This window comes from Epinephelus moara, chromosome 24, assembly GCF_006386435.1.
Source record: "Epinephelus moara isolate mb chromosome 24, YSFRI_EMoa_1.0, whole genome shotgun sequence".
In the NCBI taxonomy this organism is placed as follows: domain Eukaryota; kingdom Metazoa; phylum Chordata; class Actinopteri; order Perciformes; family Serranidae; genus Epinephelus; species Epinephelus moara.
Genome location: NC_065529.1, coordinates 15733576 through 15757156, shown reverse-complemented (window position 1 = coordinate 15757156; position 23581 = coordinate 15733576). Strand labels below are relative to the sequence as shown.

At 39.3% G+C, this 23581-nt stretch overlaps 1 protein-coding gene across 2 annotated transcripts; it reads right to left on the bottom strand.

The window, feature by feature from the left end:
- On the bottom strand, positions 1-21756 carry inavab (innate immunity activator b). Of its 2 annotated transcripts, none has more exons than XM_050038910.1 (10): positions 21481-21756; positions 14008-14122; positions 8341-8474; positions 6134-6256; positions 5784-6015; positions 5633-5686; positions 5099-5405; positions 4069-4200; positions 3154-3859; positions 1-1762 (listed from the first exon to the last, which is right to left on the bottom strand). In XM_050038910.1, the coding sequence occupies exons 2-10, from the start codon at positions 14060-14062 to the stop codon at positions 1670-1672; spliced, it is 1836 nt and encodes a 611-aa protein (XP_049894867.1). In that variant the 5' UTR covers positions 14063-14122; positions 21481-21756; the 3' UTR covers positions 1-1669. The 2 variants fall into 2 exon arrangements, with proteins under 2 accessions (XP_049894867.1, XP_049894868.1); XM_050038911.1 differs by lacking the exon at positions 21481-21756 and adding an exon at positions 16828-16939.
- Positions 21757-23581: the final 1825 nt, after the last annotated feature.

The following is a 23581-nucleotide window of genomic DNA, read 5'->3' as shown; positions in this document are numbered from 1 at the left end:
TATGCAAACATAACTCTTTATTTTCTTCCACAGGGAAAACACTTTCACAGATTTATCAACAGCAACATAACACATCATTATTAGGTCCACTTAAACTACTTTAACTGATAAATAAAAAAGACAGTAAAAAAGAGGCACACAAGGTAACATGATTGTGGTCTGTTTTTTATGTACAGCTAGATGCAGTCTTTACTGCTGCTGGGTTTTGCAAACTCAGGTCCATGTCTGACTTTCCATGGGTTCAATGGTGCACATCACAATAAATAAACACATAAATAGATCACTGTGAGAGACCAGTCAGTGTGTAGTGGATTTGCAATAATTTGCTCTCTTTCTCACACGTTCGACCATCAAAAGCTTGATTGGGAGATTGTGAATCACATATTGGCAGTGTTTCAAATACAGTTCACCTCATAGCAGAAATTGTATTGGTCCTAACACAAATGTTAGTGTGTGTTTCCTTTAAAGCTCAGTATATTTTTAATTTCAACTTAACACTTTAATAGCTGCCAAGCATCACGACTCTGCTTTTGTTAAATTTGCTACTGTATAACTCATGTGAGAAAGTTAATATCTAGTTTCAACTAGCTGAGTAAGTCCATTAGTAATTCAAGTTAACCGGCAGAGCCACCGACACATGTACGTATTAAAACAAGACAAATTTGCCTCCAAAAATAGATGAGAGGAAACATCTTAAATTTAAGCAGCTCGAGTTCATTAACATGGTGACACACACATCAAGGTAACATTACACACAAAGTGGAGTTAAAAAGTAGGCGTTACTCATTTACATTATTTTACAATTAATTCCTTTCCTTCATACAGCTAAGTGAAAAGGAGCACATTTATTATCCATCAACCAAACTGCAAAAAGTAAACATCTCTGTTTTGAACACATCCTCACAAAGCTGCATTATTGGCAGTGGTTTTGGCTACAGATAGACACAGCTAATGCAGCATTTTATGTTGTGTGATTGAGTACCTTAAGCAGGTTACTTGATGGCTTTACATCTGACTATTTTGCAATAAATCATAATTCATCAGAAATTGCAATTGCAAACCCTGCAATCTCCCACCACTTTGCTGTCAATTATCATTTCATTTTTAATTGCTTCATATATCAAAATAATTCCAATGACACAGAAACTCTGTGCTGATGAGGATTTTTTTTGAGAATCTTAACAACCAGATCTGAGCTGGCAGCAGATTTACAGTGCCTTGGACACCTTTTTTGCAAACAACGGTAACAGATTAAAACAGTGACAAGCCTTCAATTAAATGCTTAATGTGTAACCGTTAGTACAGAACAACATACAGAGAGTGGACAAAAAACAACAGGTACCCTTTACAGTTGTGCTTCAAATCTAATACAACTGGTCTGAAACCACCTTTACTGTGACTGTGCCAAAGAAGTGTTGGATATAACTTGACAGAAACTTTGGCTGTAGTTTTGTAGTGTTGCACTTGATCGCATTATCATGTAAGATGTTCCAGCTTTTCATTGTCCCTCTATATGTCCAAATACAGGCAGGTGGATCAACAGAAACCATGAAAAAACATATATTTTTAAAATGGGCATAAACAGTTCATTTGACTTGATTTTCTGACCTCTTCACTTTGGTTAACTGGGAATGAATACAGTTGCAGTGTCGAAGTTCACGGCCTCGGTTTAAACTTGACTTACATAGTGAGTGCCATCATCTACAACCCAGTGCCCTTGGGTGTCATCCACAGCTCTTTGAAGAGCCCTTCTTTGGATAACCTTAAAGTGGGCAAAAGAAGAAAGAAACAATATTAGAACCATGACTGAGATAATGAAAATGTAAATAGTGAAATACATTTAATTCAGTACAATGCAAATTACATTAAAGACTGAAGTTTGGGTGTTTAGACACTGTCTTCTGTAGCATCTTGAGCTTATCAGTCATATTCTGCTGTGACCACTGACTGTTCACAACTTCAGGTCTAAATTCTACCTGACTTACACTTAATGTAAGTGAACAACAACGACCAACACAACCTTCTGCTTTAACTAGGATATTCAGCAGTTTGCTATTATTGTAAAAAAAAAAAAAAAACCCCACAACCAATAAAAACAACAAAAACATTTCTGCTGCAGTCAATTGATCTTTCCTGATGACTTCCTAGAGATGACCCTGCATTTAAAAAAGTGTCCCATGTGTCTAAATAAACTGAAGCAATAAAAAGGAAACTAGATATGTTTTCTGAACGGTGGTAATAAAAAAAATCATCAACAGCTGCAATAGTTAATGCCTTAAGCATTTTAAAATCACACTGTGCAGAAAAACCCACTGAATGTATCCTGAATATAAACTTGAAATATTAAATATCCTTTCACACCTCCTAAAGACTAGTTAAAAACACCAGCGCCTGTCTGATATACACTGGAAAAACTTTGTTTTACCAACAAATGTCCACATGGCAAAAATCTCTTCCTCAACCTATTCTACAATGTCCTGAGATAAGATAAATGAGGGTTGACATTAGGTTGACTCCATTAGTGCATCAGAGCAGAGGTGTAGAGTTGCTTCGGTGTTACTTTTGTTTAAATATGTCCCTGTTTTAGTGTCTATATTACGTATGAAAACCACTTCTCCACCCAGCTTTGTATTGCAACTTGCTGGAAACATTGATGAGCCCAAACTGGTAGAAAAGATCTCCATACACTTACATCTATGCAGTGACTCCCTTTTTTAATAAAGTGAGAGAAAGTGAAACACTGTATAGATGTAGTATGGAGTATGGAGTATGGAGTATGGAGATCTTTTCTACCAGTGTCTAGATATAAAAAACTCCTAAATAAAAAAGAACAAACTAACAGAAAACACCCATTCATCAGGTAAATCAATAAGCCCCTAATAACATAAAAATAGCAGGTTTCAGTCAAACAGGCCAACTTCAAACATATGACTTAATTTTAAATTTCTTTCCTTTTCCAACAGATTTGGCATGTGTAACAGCTGTATTATTGCATTTATTAAAACAGTCACTTTGAGCAGGTACATTGTGCAAACGTGTTGAGAAAAACTGTCAATAAGTCAATTACTTACTTAACACTACTACGTTGTTGACACACTGTTATAATGTGACTGACAGATTGTTGGCATATATCAAATACTTAAGTCTACTCACCTGTTCATGGTACTTCTGGTTTTGGAGGCAGGTCGGGGTCCCCTCCCGAAACGACATGTTTTTAACTCTGACTGCTCCCTGTCTGTCGAGAGAGCGGGACCTGGGAGCTTTGAGCTGACTGCGCCAGTGCCATGACTTGAGCTGCTCACTCACTACATGCTGCGGGAGACCGCCGGAGCGGTAGTGTGGATGGTCCCATTGAGCCGGCGGGGAGATGTGTCTGGTGTCAGGAGGTAAAGGCCTCTGTGCTCTCTGGTGGGGCACAGCTGCATCTTTATAGTAATACTCATATCTGTTGGGAGGATAAGGAGCCTGCTGGGTGTAATAGCTCTGTGCCAAGTCCAGTTCAGGTTGGTAGACCACTTCTTTATTGTGATAGGCTTTGTGGAAATTGGGGCTGGACTGGTGCCTGGGATTATGGTAAAAGCCAGTGTGTGGGAGGGCTTGAGGTCCATAGCTGCCAACTGGGCTAGAGTGCTGGAATGCAGACTGATACTGTTTGGGCAAATTGCATGGCAGCTCCTGAGAAGGTGAGCTGTTGTAAGATGCAGACGAGTGTTCAGAGTTGCTGTCCTCAGAGTTAACATGGTTTCCATAGTTCAAAGCAGGGGGAGGAGTCTCTGGTAAAGTTATTGCGTATTCTGTCAGCCGCCTCCTTGCACCTCTGGGGCGACCACGGTCCTTTGACATCTCAGGGTTGGATATCCTGCGCAAATCACACAGGAATTACATTGCTTGCATTAGTATGGCTACTTGAAAAGCAAACTCAACTTTTCAAAACATACACTTCACAGCACCTGATGTGATTTAAAATGAAAAAAGCTTTTATGCATGAAGCTAAATAACATGATCACAGGTTCAACATAGGTGTCCTGCTGCCATACAGTACTTGAGATATATTTGAGGTGCAGCTACCTGAGGGAGAGTTGTCTGTGCACACGCATCTCTGGTGTGGAAGGCGTGCTGTTCGACTGGGAGCGGCTCAGCTTCAGATGGGAAGCAAAGCAAGCCTCAAATGGTGGCAACACTTCACTTTTGGCTGGACTGCTGAACACACAAAACAGCAGCACAAGAAATATGTTACATTTTGTTTCTTCGCTGGTGTTTTTATATATCAAAACATTTAAAATACAGGAAAAACGAAGACAGGCATCAACAGTAGAAATCTCAAATATAAAAAAAATGAAAAGCTAAGTCAACGACTGCAGTTGAGTATAAAGGGTTTCAATGTTTTCATAAAAATAACTGTATTTCCTCTGACATCCTGTGGCTGAGATCATTAATGACTGCAGGTTAATATTAATCCATTACACAGGAAAAATACACATAATCACAGGCTGGAGTTTTTTATTACAGCAATTAACTACTGGACAATAAAAACTGAATTCTATCTCTGTGTCAAGGTGTCATTAAAAACAGTAGGATTTATAGTTGTTGTCCACAGTGACTGTTGTAGCACCAGAGCGAAAGCAGATGGCAGTGTTGCACATTCATTACCATCACTGACAACTACTTTGTTATACTACAGGGCAGGAGCAAGAAGGTTTGCACTTGAAATGACAGTACTCAATGAGCTTTTGTCCAGCATTAGTGAAAAGATAAAGTGTTCATCTTGCTCTATGATGTCTGCTCTATCATAAAGAAAATACAAAGCAGCGCAAGTACACCACTCAGTGACATTGGCTACATAGCAATGACGTTTAACACAACTTTTAAAAGGGTGCACAGTGTTTCGGTTAAGGCATAAAAAGCATTAACGTCCATGTACTATTTTTGGCAGGCTTTCCAAAGAATCCAACCAGGACCACTTCCCTCACTACTACCAGTAGCCACTTGATCAGCATTCCACACAGTTCTCTACAATCCATGTAAACCACACTCTGTTTTACCCAGTCCTAAAAAGTCAATTAACAAGAAAGGAGTCAAGACGGATGGTCTGTGTTACCTCGTCTTGCTGGAGGAGCGTGACTTCTTGCTCTTCTCGTAGGGCTGGTCGAGACTTGACTCTGTCCACGGGGAGTGCTGGATGGGGGGAAGGTCACACACGGGGCTTGAGCTGAAACTCAGTTTAGAATCAAGGCTCGGGTGGGGAGACTGGCATGGGGTCTGTGGCAGGGTCTGGGGAGCCTCTATTGGAGACATGTAGGAGCCGTTTATGAAGGACTGTGTGGACACAGGGGGAGGCGGAGGAGGATCTGTCTCTCCTGGACAAGGGGGTCCTGAGGACAACTGGGATGACTGACTTGTCACTTCTAGAGGGAAAAAATAACAGAGATTATTAAGTGTGTGATACCTGCAGAAAGTGATTAAGTGTTGATAAACATTTATCTCCTTGAGGAATGCACCAATTTATCGGCCACAAATTGGTATTGGCTGATTGTCGCCTTGTTGTACTGCATCTCTAATCTCTTAATCTCTTAGTCCGACTCTCGTCTACACTAGATTTAGAAAAAAAAAACCTTGTAAAAACTGGTCTTACCTTCATCTTGCACTACAGAATCAGACAGAGAGCTGTCATCAGATGTGCCCAGATCTGAAAAACAGAAACAGAATTAACTCCCGGCCCAGGTGGTTATAAATAAAGGGATTTGACTACAAACTATCTTGAAGTCTTGCCGGACGCCTCTCACCATGTTGTGCAATATTAAAAGCAGGGAGTGGCGATGATCGGCCGTGATCCAGTCGCAGCTGAAAGGCCGACTCTTGAAGCCGTTTCAGTTTTTTCTCCTCTCTCTTGCACTGCTGTATTCGGCTCTTTCTAACAGCCTTACTCAGGTGATCTTCGTCGCAGAGCTTGCGCGCTGCCTCGTATATCTTAATTTGAAGCGACAGCTCACCATCCACTAAACTCAGTTCTGACTCCTGTAAAATGGTGGCGTGACAAGAGAGAGACAACAGTGTGACTCCTGAAACATTGAGGTTTACACATTGTTTATAAATGATATTATTCAGTCTTGCAGTCTCCACATGCTGCTTATACCTCTGCTCCTTGTGGGATGCTTTGATCGTCCAGTTTAAACGCAGCTCCAATACGTTTGCGAATCTGCGGAGGCTTCTCTCCTGGCAGCAGAGGGTAATCATCTGACAGCCGGCCTGTCAACTCCTAAACAACGGAGAAAACTTCACAAATCCAAATGTCCACAAAGCAACATCTAAACGTAACATAAAGTTTATTGTCTGACTTGGTGAAATCAAAACAAAGACATCTTTTCAAACACTAAATCCTTTCGTTTTCGTTGTTCAAATAAAGATACACATCTCTTCAGAGTTTATTCAACCACTTCTGTGGAAGTTTTGAAATGATGTAACAGTATCTCAATCTGCTCTCTTTACATGTTGAGGCATATAGGTTTGTGGAATCTCTTGCACAATTCTGCGTTTGCAGAGATTTCCTTTCACAACACATTCTTTAGGTCTCACTTTCTCACAGCATCGAGTATCCGTGTCAAAGTCAAACCCAGAGCACGGCAACGCACTGTTAACTGATTTCATTATAGATCAGTCATTAAAAGTTACTTTTGAGTCACTCTTAGACAGCCACCTTTGCAGACAGACAAACACGTAAGCACGGCCAATGAGCTTACTTATTCTTTTGTCACTAAAAGAAGGGAGAGGCGTCATGCCTCCCATTAGTTCACCTGAGCGTGTCCCAACAGGAGTGCCCAGCCCGAGTGTCAACAGGAAAGAATGATCAGTCCTGGGATTTTACCCTGGAGCACCGACGCATGGCAGAGATACTCCCACAGGGATATGTGACCAGTTTCGAAGTGATTCAGTGTGCCAATGTTTTGTCTCTACTTGATAATTCACAGCGCAGAGAGAGAAAGTACTGCAGAAAGTATTGGAAATGAAGGGGTGATGTGTGACAAAAGTCTCATGCTGGAGCTGGATTGAAATCCAGGCTGTCATGGGAACACTGAAGTCACTTTGACCAACTGAACCACCAGGATACCTCTTCAAAGGCTATGATACATTTAAAGAAAATCTCACAGCAGCCACATTGCATGTTCTAATTCAGTACACAATGTGTCTGAAAGGAAAGGGATGATGTTTGTATTCTGCTTGGCAGTAAGAGCCAAAATAAAAGCGTCACAAAGGACAGGAGGATAGATTAAAAGACCTTTTGTTTCCTCTCAATGGCCCATGACTCAACACAACCACTGTGACATTAAGGCTGGTTTGAAGCTAATGCAGACTAATTTGAGAAAGCATAAAAGTTTTTGGACATCTAAGTCCAGTCCGTGTTTGTGAACAACAGAAATCTGAAATCGTGTGAAAAATGTGTGAAAAAACGCAAATGTGGACACAAAACTTGATTTAATTCATCCACATTTGTGCAGACAGGGCTGAACACATCTCAAAAATGTCCCCTCTTGCAGGTTACTTTGTAAACCTGCAGTAAAATGCGTCATCGAACATCCTGCTATAAACTACTCCACCTATTTTTTTGGAATCACATGCAATACAGCAAGTACACTTTGTATCACCTCGCCTAATTACGTAACAATTGTCTTCAGTTTGACTTTGTCTGGGTCTGCTGAAACCTTTCGTAAAATTTTAATAATCTCAGATTATCGTGATTATGTGACTCATTTGTCCTGTGACATGTTTATGGCTGTCGCAAATAGTTCGAAGCACAAAAGCCTCATTCCTAAAGTTGACATTTAAATTTTAAATCAACATTTGAATGCTGTTAAGCCTTCTTTTTTTGCATGTCTATTCATTCTGCTTAAACCTGGTATTTCTGCAAAGTTGCAGATAAAGATTAGGCTACACTAATATTGTAAGTACTGTACAATTTGCAGAATTAGATTCCAGTAGCTGCTGAGTATTGTTTCTGCCTCATGTGATCCAAACATCTCCAAGAAAACAAAATTTACAACATTTTATTTATCAAACTAAATATTCTGCTTCTATCAACACTTGTTGGCCTTTCCAAGACAACATTTTCACTGCAGTCAAAAAATGCTTTGCTCTCCTGCTTGCTGTGCACACACCTGTATAAACTTAGTGGTCTAGCAGCAAATCTAACAGTACCATAAATGACATTTATTCATTAAAGCAAGTTGATTTGAGGGATGACGTCATAAAACATGACGACAGACATTGGAAGCTTCAATGTAATTCTTATTATGTAGTCAGTTTTTAAACAGTCGGCCTGTTGATTTGTAGATTACTTTTACTTACAGCTTCTCGGATGCAGAGATCCTTCAGGTCCCGCAGGCATTTCTCTAGTCGGTTTTGGAGATCCTGGTGTTTGAGCTTCATGGCCCGCGTGTGCGTGGTTACATCCTTTGTATGCGTCATTGGGCTGTCAGAGCCTGCGTAATGCAACAAGAACGAAGCATAAGGACTCATCTGAGATTATGTGACTGTTAAACATCCGTTATTCAGTACTAAACACATGAGAACATAAGTTCAGTGTCAATCAAATTTAGAAAAAAGTAAAGACCAAAATTGAAGCAGTGGCACATTTCATTCTGAAGGGTAACATAAAAATAACCAGTAAAAGCTAACTGAACTTCAACTAATGATTACTTTCAATATCACCTAGTATATAAATGTAAAATGTTTATAGATATTGACTGATTGATTAGTTGACCAAATGTCTGGACTCTAAAGCATATATACAAACACACAGTACAAATACACTGAGTTGTCCGTCTAATGTGAACACCTTGCTGACTCTTATGCAATCCAATTCAGAAGCTGTGCAGTGAACACTCCCCTTTATGACGCCTATCATGCTCAGTCGTTGTTGACATTGTCACAGAGATGTTGACTCAACACCGTAAATTGGATTGATTATACTGAAACTAGAGGTGGGGGTGGGGGGTGGGGGGTTGGTCATTTCTTAAATGCATCATGATACTCTCTTTAATGATTATGTTTCAATCCAGTCAAGTCAATCACTAGAAATTTAAAACCCAGTTCTCCGCATTATGAACAATTGTAACTATTTTGTCAGGCCAGGCTGTACGTTCCTTATGCCTGAACCCATTGGATGAGTAGTAACGGATGTAAACATCAACATGTTTACATTCTAAGCTAGGCTACTTCTTTGGCGAGGATAGCTGAGTGTGAGCAACTGCAGATGAATATAATCCGAGCGTCAATCCCTGTCTTAAAAGCTAGTGTATGAAATAACTGGCAACCTCCAGGTCTGAAAAATTAACAAACACTGCAAAGTGCCAAAACTGCAGTTCTCTGAACGGCCACTTGAGGCTGGCTCTAGAAGCCAGTCAATCCCCATAGACCCCCATGTCAAAATGCCCAGCTTCACAGCATAAATAAACATGTTTACACCCTCGTACAAAAATCAGATTTGGTCTCTATTGCTAATTTCCCCCTTCATGACAACTGTAGGGGACTGAAGTTTTCTATAACTTGTGTTTACATTAGATTAAGGCGCAAAAGTTATGTATAATTAAGGGCAGGCAGCTTTGAGTGACAGGCTGTCTGCGGATAGTGTCTTCAGACTCTCAGTCACATCCAACCCTCGCTCCTCCACAGCTCCACCTTGTTGTTCAAATATAGTCACTTCTGGCTCCAAACAACCAACGTGGTGACCATAAATGCTAAGACTTCAAAACGGGAGTCCACAAACCAATGGGTGATTTCATGGTAGCTACGTCCATTTTTTTTTTTTTTTTTAAATAAAGTCTATGGTATAAAAGCTTTTTGGCTTATATAAATATGAAGGGTAAAGGGGACTTGGACAAGAGTCACACTGTATGCAAGTTGTGTCCAACTAAGCTAAAATAGTCACAGTGAGAAAAAATAACTCATGTACAGGAATCAAACGTTTTGATGCATCAAGATTCTAATCGTATCGTTGGCCTCTGAATCGCAATTGAATCGTGAGGTGCCTGGAGATTCCCGCCCCCAACTGAAAAGTGGTTTAGTATTGTTGGCCGCAAACATATGTGCATAACGTGTGAAAATGAATATGTACTTTCTGCCATAATGAAAACAAAACAAATCAAACATTCAGTAAAATAATAACATTTTAAGTCTATTTATAAATGCATGTTAGTGATATCACAGCTAATGTTGCTACAACTGCATTTATCAGTCACGTCCAATGTCATGTTTGAGCAATAATATAACTTGTAAAAGTTAAAAATGTCCGTTGTAAAACTTAATTTATTCTTATCAAAACAATATTATTATCATTTCCTATTTCATGACCTTCATGTTAATGATGATGCCTGTTCTATTTAATTTTATTTTTACTTTGTCCTCTGTTGCCTTGTTGAGGGTAATCTGGCATGCTAATACTATGCTAACCATGATTTTAATTAGAAAGTGCCCTGTCACTACACTGCTCCAGATGAACTCTCGAGGCCACTATACACACACACACACACACACACACACACACACAATTGTTGCATTCAACACAACGTACCTTCTGTTTTTATCGTTGTTTTCTTTAGTGGCATGCAGAAAGACAGGCAGGATCTTCGTAACTATTAACAATGTGTTAGTGTTCTGTCTGCTGCTGTCTGCAGCCTTGGTGACTAATGACATTAAGATTAGTCTCAGGGCAGTGGGAGTGGCTTCAGGCAAAATGCACTGACCGCCACATACCTTCAGAGATTATTAACAGAATCCCTGCAGGTACTGACAAACATCTGAGGTGCGACAGGAAAGAAGTGTGACAGCATTACAATAGGGCAAAGAATTCCTCCTCTGTGAATGACAATCCCCCTATTCTTTGTAGATCGACACTTTCTCATTGTATAGGACAGACATCACGTGGCTTAATTAAGGCGCAAGGAATGTCAGAAAGGCCAGAACTAATCAGTAGACACTGCTGGGCGTAGCAAAAACAGGGCTGCCAAACTTTGCATCTGATTCTATGGGATTGTTACCATAGAATAATAATTCTAGGTGACCACAATCTGTGACTCCCTTTAATGACTTACAACATACAAAGAGCAACATATTCACTAGAGTTGCACCTGTTAAACTGATTAATCATTGGGTCAGAAAAGAGCCAAAAATGCCTGTCGCATTTTTTCAAAACACAAGGTGACATATTCAAAGTGCTTGTTGTGTCTGATCAGCAGTCAAGTTAATATCACAGACAACTAAAAAACAAGCAACTATTCACCACTGAGAAGCTGCAGCTACAGAAGTTTTTGCGTTGCTGCTTCAAAAAAGACACAAATGGTTTACTGATTGCTAAATTTTGTGCTGGTCAATTTTCTGTTCATCAACTAATGGATTACTAGATCAATTGTTTCAACTTTAGTAGTCACAAAACATATTAATCCAGCAAAAGGTCAGCAAAAGATCAGACTTGAAATAGGTACTCCACTTAATTTACACACCAAAGTGTAACAGAGATTTCAGGGAGTACACCTGTTTAGGTGGAAAAAAGTTGTATAAAGCCTTTTATGGCTCCACAAGGAGCTGCATGAAGTCGGACTTGAGGCAGCTTCAGTTTGGTCCGAAGACTCCAAGTTTAAAAATGACAATAATTTCATAAAGAAGTTCTAAAAAGGTGTGTTCACCAGAGCTCTGTAGCCCACTCCTCATCTCTGCTTCAGGCTAGCGGCTCAAGGCTACGTTAGCTGCTATTAGCATAACAAACCCAAAGCTCTGACAAAACTGTGGTTGGCCAAGTTGCATTGTGGGTAATGTAGATGTCATGTTTTGACAAGAAAGAAATCAATGGAGTGCTCTTTTAATCTGGATCATTTGTGTTGCTTTCTTCATCTTGAGCAGGACACAGACAATGGACCAGATGCATTTTGGTCCCTGCCTGAGTTTTGATAATGACCTGTTTTCTTTAAATATGACTTTCACTTTCTTCAATGGGCTGGAATTACTACCTAAAACTAATTTAATTTGCTGTGTGCTGACGTAGGGAGTTGCTTCAAGAATGTAGATTATTTTATTGAGAACACATTGACATCACTGCTGCCAAGAAATTTGTAGCAGCGGTTGCTAACGCCATGCAATCTGCTACGATTGAGTTATTCTCTGAATGGATGCCATTTTGCTAAACATCAGATGAAAGACAAGCTTGACAGATTTGATAATGATGCTGCAATAAAAGAGGTGAACTTGTGTCAGGGGAAGATTTATGTTACCAACTGAGTCTAAATGTAACAGCGGTGATGAAGAGAATGAGTAGGTAGAAATAAACTGTGTTTTGGCAAAAGACATCAACATCATAACAGCTCTGTCACATGACAGATTGCTGGGCCTGTAAGAGTCAATAAGCCATACCATTGCTTATGACTGCTGATGTAGGAATGTTTCTGTAAGTGTTAAACTTAAGATACTGACATTTTGTTGGACCTGTGAACAATGACTTTGTTTAGTCCTGAACAACACAAATATATTTGTATGTTTTGACTTGACTTTAGTTGGGATTTTTTTATTTGTCTTCTGTTTGAGGTCATTTGAAAGCAGCTGCTGTGATAAGATTACCATGTGCTGGACTAAGCTACACTGTAAAAAGGAACTATTTGAAAGTTAGTGTCCGGGCTGCCTTAAAATTCTAAAGAATTTGAGAAAATAAGTTTGAACTTTCAACTTGAATTTAATTCTGTTGTATGTCTAAATTCCTTATTTATGTAAGTAATGGTTTTATGTACAACTAAAGTTAACAGTATGTGTGTACTACATTAATTTGGGTCTCCAGCCATGTCTACTGGCTAAAAGACCATGAAGCAATCCCCACGTAAATTCACTTCCTGTTTTCACATTAATTAATGCAATTCAATAAAGCTGCCCAGTGTCCCTCAGACATATTTGGGCAGCCGACCAAAGACAATCTGCCGTCTAGTTTGTTTTCTACTAATTTTAATCTCACACGGCTGGCTATTGTCACTGATTTAGATTTCTAAGAATCAAGATTTGATGCAGCCCAACAATAAACTTTGCTGCAGCGAACTGTACTGACATAAATGATCACATTTATGATGTTGCACATGTGTACATCTGCAAGTTTTGATATTCTGAGACTAGAAAAATGGAGGAATGTTTTAGAGGGCTGCATTGGGATTGGGTCCCGTGGAACGCAAATATCGCGGGAGCAGGCGGTTTGAATTTTGGGAACGGGCGGCTAAAAAAACCACGGCGGGATCACTACGCGCGACAATTACGCACAGCAGCGCGCTCTTTATAACTCACTGTGAACCTATGTTGCATAATAAAGATTTGCCCCCTCTGAATTTTTAACCGCCCCCTCAGTAACTTCATCCTGGTGCCGGGCCTGCCTTAACCTCAATGTGCGTGATTATTTGAAGGTAGAAAAATAAATAAAATACAGAGGAGGAGAATACAATATGAAACAGCCTTTATTTCATTGAAAACTAAATGAAAACAATGAAATAGGAGCGCTATTCCTGACCAGTGCATCAAAAGACATGCAGGCCAAGGAAACGAAACAAACAACCCCATGAATCTCTTTATTAATAGCCTATAAAATGACATGTTTTCTCCTGCGGGACGGGAGAAGACACAAAATCAATGCATCTCTATTATTGTGCGGGCATAAATTCTCAGAGTTTTGCGGGTGCGGGTGGGAGTGGACATACACATTGCAGGAGCGGGCGGGAGTGTAACACACACGTTGCGGTTCCGGGCGGTAATGGTCAGAAATTCAGCGGGAGCGGGCAGGAGCGAGATGAAGAAAACAGTCCCACACAGGGCTCTAGAACATTTTTTAAAATGTAGCCTTGATGATCAAATGTAATTGTTACATTGCAGTGGCATTTAACTATGTCTTTTGTGCCTGATTGTGCATTCCTTTATTTATAATAAAAATGTGACTAAGACAGTTGCGCTAATCCATATTTCAAAAATGCTATAAGTGATGAACAAAATGTTTACCTGAATGAAGGATGATGCCGCTGTCTGTGTCACTGATCTCTCCGTTGCCCTCCATGTCAGTGGATCGACTTCCTGTTGTTATTTTTCAGTGGATAATGTCGACGCTCACCATTTCCTGTAAAGTATTATTTCAATGTTAGTATCCATTACAGTTGTCAAACTTTTCCACAAAAGTCAGGAATCATTTGTGGCAACATTGGACTTAAAAGTGGATACACTTCTGGTACTTTGGGTGTAATGCCCAATACAAAAATGCAAATTCCATCAAGAAAAACTAAAATTTGAGTGGGCAAGATTCAACTTTCCCCACCATTTCCTGTCCCCAAGGTATCTTTGTCTTGTGTCTTCAAAAGGCTAAACCAGACCAGATTCAAACTGTGACAGTTTAGCTCAAAAAACAGCACAGCATTTAAACCTGCAGCCTTCCAGTCCATTCAGGACGATTACAAGCCACTCAAGCAATAGATGGTTAGATAAAATCTAAAACCAAATCTAAAGCCAAACAGCACTAACACAAGCTCTCCAAAGACTGCACAATCCTTTATCTTGTGACCTGCTAATGGAGTGATTCAGGTGTGACTTTCCTTCATGACCCTACAGTCAGGTATAGTCATAGTCTCCCACAGCATGAGTACACACACATGTTCCCAAGTCTAGGGTGTTTCCTGTGACTGCCTGTTTGATAGTCTCTGATGTCACATGATCACCATTATCTCACTCCTTCAGATAAGAGGCTCAGAACACATGAGCCATATATTCAGCTGGTGTCAAGTAAAAAACTGTGAAACTTGTTGGTTTGATTATTAACCAAGATAATACAGGAATGTGCTGCTGGTTGCATACCAACACGCAGGGGAGGTTCACCTCAGCTAGGAAGCTTCCCCGCAGTCATTGTTTTGAGGAACAACTAGATGAGGTGAAGTCATGAGCAACATGCAAGAGTTGTTTCTATTGTATGTTTTTCCAGGCTCATGGTGACGCCCAGGGATCCATATAAGGGTGTCCCATTATGATCCTGAACATGACACATCCTCCAAACAGCTCCCATGACTGTGACTGTGACACTTCACTCCTCCAAATCACAAATAATTGGCTGCTGTGTTTGCAGAATTAAGGCGTAACAGTTCATGCACAGGACATTAAATAAAAACAACAACAACCTACAGTGCTGAATTCAAACTCAATTTGGTTTGAAAAATAAATGTAAACATACGCTACTTGTACTTTCGACAAACAACTACACATTCAGAGCTGATCTATGAGTCTAAAACTGGATTGTCTGCACATGGCTCTCAACATGGTGGCGGCTGAACCAGTGGCTAGCAGCTAACTATGCTAACAGCGCAAACAGTGCTAACAATGGCAACAGTGCTGACAGACCTAACAGTGTTGATGTGTCCGGGGAATATAGGGCAGGCACTATGCTTATGACAATGACGTTGTTCCGCCGTTGTGGGTTGGGACAGCGTCATCAGCAGTAGTCATCATATGAGCACAGTGCAGAGACATGGCGATTAGCTAGCAAGTAGGACAAACTCACAGGGACTACAGGCACGAACATGCACGAACATGCATGCGCAGCCAGTCTACCACAACAAAGAACAGAGAAGCTCAGATTACAACACACGCAGAGGGAGCGTGACCTCATTCTCTGCTCAGGACACCATTACTCTACTATACTTTTACATATCTAATAGTTGCTGCTGTAATAATGCTCCGAATGTTGTATAAGGCACCTTTAGAGATCACATTGCTGATCAATTTAATAACAGCAAAAATCAAAAAGGTAAAGGAATAAACCCACTGGGGATGCAACGAGAGATAATTTGCATCATTAATCAATACATATTTTTTTTGAATAATCAACTAATCATTTAATAAAAAGTATAAAATATTGAAAAGTTACTATCACATGTTCCCAGAGCCCAAGGTGACGGCTTTATAATATTTCAAAATGATACAACCCAGAGAAAAGCAGCAACTCTTCACTTCTGATAGGCTGGAATCATCATATATCAATTTGCCACTTTTGCTGGATACTTATAAAGTTATTTTACTTTCAATCAAGTCGATCAGCTACCTGATGATCAACCCTTTCAGAACTAAAACCAAAATATGATGATCTAATTCAGAACTTAATTTATCAGGTAGGTAACTTAATCCAACAATCCCACAAAGACAGGCTGTACAAAAAAAAAATTGAGTCATACATCTTGGGAGTGTTTTAAGCTTTCGGATTCCCAGTCACCAGCTCAAGGTGCGCTTATCACTGAAATCCCCTGAAAAACCGGCAGACTCTCATCCCTCCACCGCACAAGGATGGAACCAAAACTACTAAAGTAGTTTGATGCACTGTAGATGTGCAGTGGCTTGCTGTCAATACATATGACATGACCTGTTGATGTACTGAACTTTTTTCCAATCAAATGTTTTGTTGGACATATTTTCTCTGTGTGAAATGTTTATATTGTGCGTCATGAATCCCAACATTTTTCTATTTCCAACACAATATTAGATAAACAAGTACAAACTGGGCATTTCTTTAGGGACGGGTTTAGAGAAATCAAACACACATATACAAAAACAGGGAAGGAGTTGTCTCGACCCTGAAGGTGCTAAGAAACTGTAGGAAACAGACAAAACAATCACACCACACTGATGTAGTGTGTAAAATCATCCATGTCTAAATATAAAATATTAACTTAACAATACAATCAACACAATGACAGTTACCCCACACCGATCAAAAATAAATCACCTAAATGATGTAAAGTACATCAAACACTGCCAGCTGGACAACATATAAAAAAATCTACTTACTTTATGAGAAACTTAGAAAAACTGTCAAAATCCAAACAGCAAAAACTTTCTTTCACAACTCCCGACTTGAATGGAAATGCACAAAACCTGAGCTGTGTAGAGTCTGGACAGGAATGAGAGACTCGCCCACTAAGAAAGCGCTGCCTGCTGTAGAGGAGTGGCCACATACAGAGGGCTGAACACTTGAGTCAGTATCATATAACCCAGCACTCCTGCCTGAGTTTGAAACTGTGTCAACAACAATGACAAAGATACTGAGAAATTACACCTCACTTTGCCCTCTTATCAGCATCCTAATAGATGGGTGGTGGCAACCTGTGCGAAACGTGTGCCCCATTACAAAAGCACTACTACTATAAAAAGTAGTCACACGGTATGACAAACATCGAAGACCCAGGTGCAACTTATGAGCAACAGCACTTATGAATATAATGTCCATTTTAAAGCTGAAACGATTTATCAAGTAGTCTATTAGCTGACAAAAAATTACTTACACAATTAATCACTTACCAAACTTGTTGCCAGTTATTTTTTTAAGTAATTATGCCAAACTTTGCCGATCCCAGCTTCTAAAACATGGAGATTTTCTGCTTGTCTTTAAATTGTATGTAAGTAAATTGAGTATCTTGGGTTGTGAACTGTCTTTTTGGACCAAACAAACAATGTAACAACATCACCCTCCAATCTGAATACTGGTGACTAAACAGTTAATCGATTAATTGACAGAGTATTCCACAGATTAACCAGTATTGAAAATATAAATAAGTTACAGCCCTAATATGATGTCAGTAATCAACCCATTTTAGCAGTCTACAAGTCTTGTTCAACTCTTTCAATTTTGTTGATGATTTCTTTTTGTCCGGGTACGTGGGACAATATGCAAAGCAAATATTCATGCTTACATCACTGATAATATATGACGCAATGACTTGATAACTGACTGTTGATGACTCTCACGCTGACTCCTCACCTCGTCTGTTTTCTTAACAATAAACTGTCGGTGTCACAGTTCAGCTCTGCATACAAAGGTCAAATATCTGGCCAATGCATGTCTACTGCCATCTCCTGGATGTTCAAGCAGCCAGTAAAAATGAATAACCAATTATGTACTTACAAATTTACTAGCGTGCAAATAGCCCTCTAAACTTTGGCACTTCTCTCACTTCCAGGCTACCAATGCAGAGGCCTTTTTGTAGCCTGACATTTTTGCCTCCACTAAAAAGAGGGAAACACATGTTGGTGGGATAGTCCGCATGATTTACAGAGACCCAGATGCAGCACCTGCTCTCTAACTGCATGGCTCACATTCATTCTGAATCTCAATATTCATTTTGGCTTTCCAGGAATGTTGGTGCCCAGACATGCTGAGAAAAGGTCCAGCAATTCCCAGACACTCAAGAATCAGTTCTCAAATGACACGGCACCGAGAAAGCAGCAGCCACGGTGACAAAAGCGGCAGATATTTGGTTCAGTGACTTCCACATTTAGGTTTCACAGTGGGAAGAGACAGGGTGCATTTCACAGAAGCTTTTACGTTTGGCATTGACAATGTAGTGAAATATTAAATCTGATTTCTTGCACTGTTGTATTTACTTTATCTGACCAGTATTATAAGCTGATATTGGCTTATCGCAGATCAATGACAAGTTGACAAAATATATGTTAGCCCTGCTAGCCTACAGCAAACCACCAGCCCCTGCACACTAGCGCCATTTAAGCTGGAACAATAAATCAGTCGGGCCGACAGATCGAATGGTATTGGCAAATATGTCAGCCGATAAATAACAAGTACAGAAATAACAAGATATGTCTTGATACTAGTCAATGCTCTGTATTCTGTCCATCAGAAAGCCCTGAAAAGTTTATTCTTTGGCCTTGGTCATTATCTGATTTTTTTACCTGATTTTATACCTGCCTAAATAGTCCTGAGTCGGTCGGGCTATAATCTCTATACCAATATATAATTTTTGTTTCTCATATTTTGTCTGCTGCATTTATATCAGTAAGGGTAAGCTGAATAACAGAAACATCCCTCTGCATGAGGCATTAACCAAACCGCACCCTCCAAAATAACCACAAAGTTGAATCAAGACCTCTCTAAAACAGTTTTAACAAAAAAAACGAATATTCTAACCTTCATGAAGGCAGCATTTATTGCAGATTCTTGTATTAGACTACATTAGTTTTAGCTAGGTGTGCCTAATAAACTAGGAAACAACTACAAGCTACCAGCGCCTGTATAGTTAATAGAATAAAAGAGCAGCAGCAGCAGCAGCAGCAGCAGCAGCAGCAGCAGCAGTGCCTTGTGTAAACAGGCAGCATACCAAGCAGTTTGATAACCTAAAATCAGATACAAGGGAAGTGCAATTATATAAATGAACAACAATCTCTTCCGTTCATGGGAACCAAAGTTTAGAGGTTATATCAACACTAATGCTAACAGTATTTTGGAAGCATTTTTTGTCCTTCAATTATGGAATTACAACAACTGTGCAGTTATGTCCATCATGCTCGACATGAAGACTACAACTTCCCTCGACACTGCTGTAAAACAGACACTTGTCCTGTGTTTAAGTAGCCAGTTGGTGGATGTCATGGGTAGTTTATATAAACCAGAGGTCCCCAGGAGACAGAGACAGAGCTTTGTGTAGGCGACCCAGCAGCTGGCATAACAAATTCTTTAAATATTCTTGAGTCCTTTATAAGAGTATGGCTAGACTACCGCTGCCAGTGTGTAGAGCCATCAGCTGCCAGAGGATCACACAATTTCCCCTTAATATTTTGCAACTTGGCTCCTCCGCCAGGTGCTACTATATCATCTCACTGTCATGATGCTTAAATCAAAGATGGGGATGCAAAAAAAGCTGCTACATTACATTACAGTAGTTACACTAATGGAGTACAAATCCTTAAGCTTTAAAAGGCAAACAAAGCAACTCTGGGAGCTGCTGGGTCTCCACCCACCACCTCCCCCTGCCTGCAGCCAGCTCTAAGTTTTATGTTGCCTAAGGGCTCTAATTGACTGTAATAAAGATGTGAAAAAAAAAATACCACGTGTATCTCAAATGAGCAAGCGTGCAGAAGTGGTGTGTCTGATGTGGATTACTGAATTATAAGTTTGTGCACACCCATGCAAATCAAGGTCTATTCTAAACTGTGGCCAAGCCCAAGGCCGTGGCTGAGAGTGAACAAGCTTAAACACATCAACACCATTACATACAGAGACAGACATTTAAAGCTCCTCTTAAGTAGCTTTTAAATTGGAAAAGTATGATTGTTCCACACTGTCTTGATAGTACTAAACTGTATGTGTATTCTGTATAAGCTTGTTCAAGGTCTTTGTTGAAGCTATTTGATGTTTATACTGAGTGAAATATTAAAACCAAAGATTTAATATAATTGTATTCTTGTAACAATACAGCAAATTGACATATTCTAGACCATTTTTGCATCTGATTTCTGTAATTTTCCAAGTTTATTTCGACATATCTTGAAAATTTAGGCTCTCCATTAGAATTTAAAAAATGAAGTTACATGACTTTTACTAAAGTTTGGCTGCACAGCTTAAGTTTGTAATGACTATCCCAACAGCAATTCACTGAGGTTTCAGGGGTTAAGCCACTCATGTCCTTTTGCCCCCTGGTCAATGCTCAGGAATGTGTAGACAGCAGAAATGGTTCAATGCACAGAAATCACAAACTAACTAATGAGACTTCTGCTCTAATAAAAAAGCTTTATAGAGAAGAAAGTAAAACAATATCATTCGGTTTCAAATATATCAACCATTTTGTAAATTATGTTCAAACTTCATAGGGTAGGTGTACTGTTAAACTGCTGTCATATGATAACCCTGAGTGTGAATGCATGTAAGACAGCATGAAATTCCCCTGTAAGTTGAATTTCATTGTTCACCACCGTTAAGTTATCTGTTAACTGCTGTGTGTTTCTGCTGAAAGAGGATGTTGCTAATTTATGTACTTCTCTGCTGGTCAGTGCAGTCACATATCTTAACACAGGTTATGGTCCCTTTACACTGTGGTTCTCTTTTACACAGAACTGACAACTTCATGAAAACACCAGAGATTATCCCTGAAACACAGCCTTAACTTTCTATAGGAACAAACAATAAAAGATGGAAGTAAACTCAGTGTCCTATACTATAATTACATATTTTGTGGCTAGGTTTAAACTACTGGGAAAATGTATGTGAATGTTAATGTGAATGAATGTTACCAAACAATTATGGCATAATAAATATAAAAATATAATGAATACACCTGAATACTGTAGTTCTGTACATGCATGTACATTTACACAATAAAGCCAAATGGTGCGACAACACTGAAAAGGGCTGGACCAACGTGAAAGTTGAATTACGCGTGAGGTAACGTTATAGAGAAATATAACGTATTTATTCATCCGTTTTATCCCCCCGCTAACTCAGCTTCATAAAGCTGCTGGGCCTCGGCTTTGAAGAGTTTCTCAAAGTTTAGAAACTCGCTTTAGATGTGAACTTTTCCCAACATTTAACTATCCACTCCCACGTACTTATTTTCAAAGGAGCAGTGAGTCAAGTTGCATTAGTAACACATTGCGTACATGTACACAACGTTTGTAAAACAAAACTTGTAACTTCATCGCCTTTGCTCTTACCTCAGTAACGTTAGCTAGTTAGCTAGCTAGCATCGTGCCTCATCTGCATCCATACAAACTGCGCTCCATCGGCTCTCAGTCTCCCAGATTTGAGCTAGAAGTTTATTTCTATTTACACTGACAAAAGAGCAGAAGAACCCAACACCAAGTCCTCGAGTTAAGTCTCTGTGGTCTAACCGAGTGGACCCAATATAACACAAACATTAAATTAACACTTTACTCCCCTAGCCTAACTTTTTTTCTGTTTGAGAGGCTACTTCTAAAGTAAAGCTACGCAGTGCCGCCTTCAGGAACTGTCGGAAGAAATGACCCAGCTAACAACATAAAGTATTTACCATGGCAACCGCATTTCCGACACTCGAAGTAAAAATGGCCATGCGTGTCAAATTTAGTCATCAAAATTAAAAACAACATAGCGAAAGAGATTAATACAATTCAACATTCTAATTTCATTAATTAACAAAGGGTTATTATTCTAAGGTATTGTCGTTGTTGTTTTCCTGCTTTCCGTTTCTAATTCTGCCAATATGTCCCTTGATTGCTTAAATAAAACAATAACCTCCATGTGAAACAATCCGTGGATGGGTCGAGTTGCCATTATTGTCACTTGGTGGCTACTGAATAGGCTTCAAGTTATATTTAACAACATGTTTCTGGGAATCACGGGCTTTAAATGTGTTTGTGAACGCCGCATGGTTCATCCTCTTCTCTGGTACTGTGTGGGCGGTTTACCGGCAGTAAACACCGTCTCATGGTTATTCAGCGGATTTCGACATCAAAACAACTTAAGTAATACTAAACATAGTCAAAGTGCGGATTTTTTACGGAGGAGGACAACGTGCGTTGAAGGAGACGAATATCAGCATTATATTCTACAATGTTTTAGCCACTAGAGGGCAGCAGTGCGTTACTCAGACCTTTAATCCTGTAAACCACGTGAACAGTCAGGTACCAAAACATCCAATTTTGACTCTTCTGATACAGTAAGCTACTAGTAGATGCTGCATCAGTGGCTAAAATGATAGTGTTTCAAATGAAAGAGTGAATAATAATAATGAAGTCCGCTTTAAGAGAAACACATGAATGAATTGTAGCTTACTAAGTAAATATTTTATGACAGCTAATGACCTTTAGCCATTCACACATCCAGTGGGTCACTGCAAATCAGACCTGACATAGACATTTATCCTAACAAGACCTAATCATTATGAAAGATCATTATTTTTATTTATTTATTTATTTTTGCTGTGCATCACAAACCAACAACCTAAAGCCATTAGCTCAAATATACACCTTTGCTACAGCGACCAACATTTCATGGCAAATTTAATGACAGATAGTGGCTGAATGTGTCTTTGTTCATGGACAATAATGAAACTGATCATCACTATTTTCTATTCACAACAAAAGTATGTCTTCTGTTTTATAAACACATAACTTTTGCTGTTTAACCAAATGTTCTTTTTCACATTTCACATAATTTAAGTCCAAATTCTACCTGTGCCATTTGTTGCACAAATAGAGATTATTATATACTTTGGAAAATTCTGGTATATAAATATGTTTTAACTTGTGTAAAGCAATGAATTGTAGTGTTTTTTCAAAAAGTAAAACACATTATTGGCACTGCTTCAGTGATAAACAAAGTCTGTTTTTTTTTTTTATCAGCACTTCCTTTTCTCTCGTCAGACACAAAAACATTTACCACATCTGTCTCAGTGATTTTAGTCGCCAGACAGTTAATTGTTGTGAATAAATCTGAAACCATGGCTCTTTGATATTAATCCATGATCTTAATTCTTGTAGGAAGAACTGTTATTTGGAAAAAATAATAGGCCTACATATTTTTGAGTATTCACCTATGAATGACATTTGTGTCCAAATGGGGAAGTTTCAGTTAAAATAAAAAAAAAGTGATGACCCTCCCCTGTCATCAGATGTCAACAAGTAACCTGACATCTGATGACACTGGAATGGAGGACTTCTTGTTTCACAGGACAATCAGAAATGAAGCATAAATGCGCTTTTCTCAGTGAGCCGACTCTGTACAGATCAAACAATGTAGACATGAGCTTACTTTTAAGGAACAAGGAAACCACAG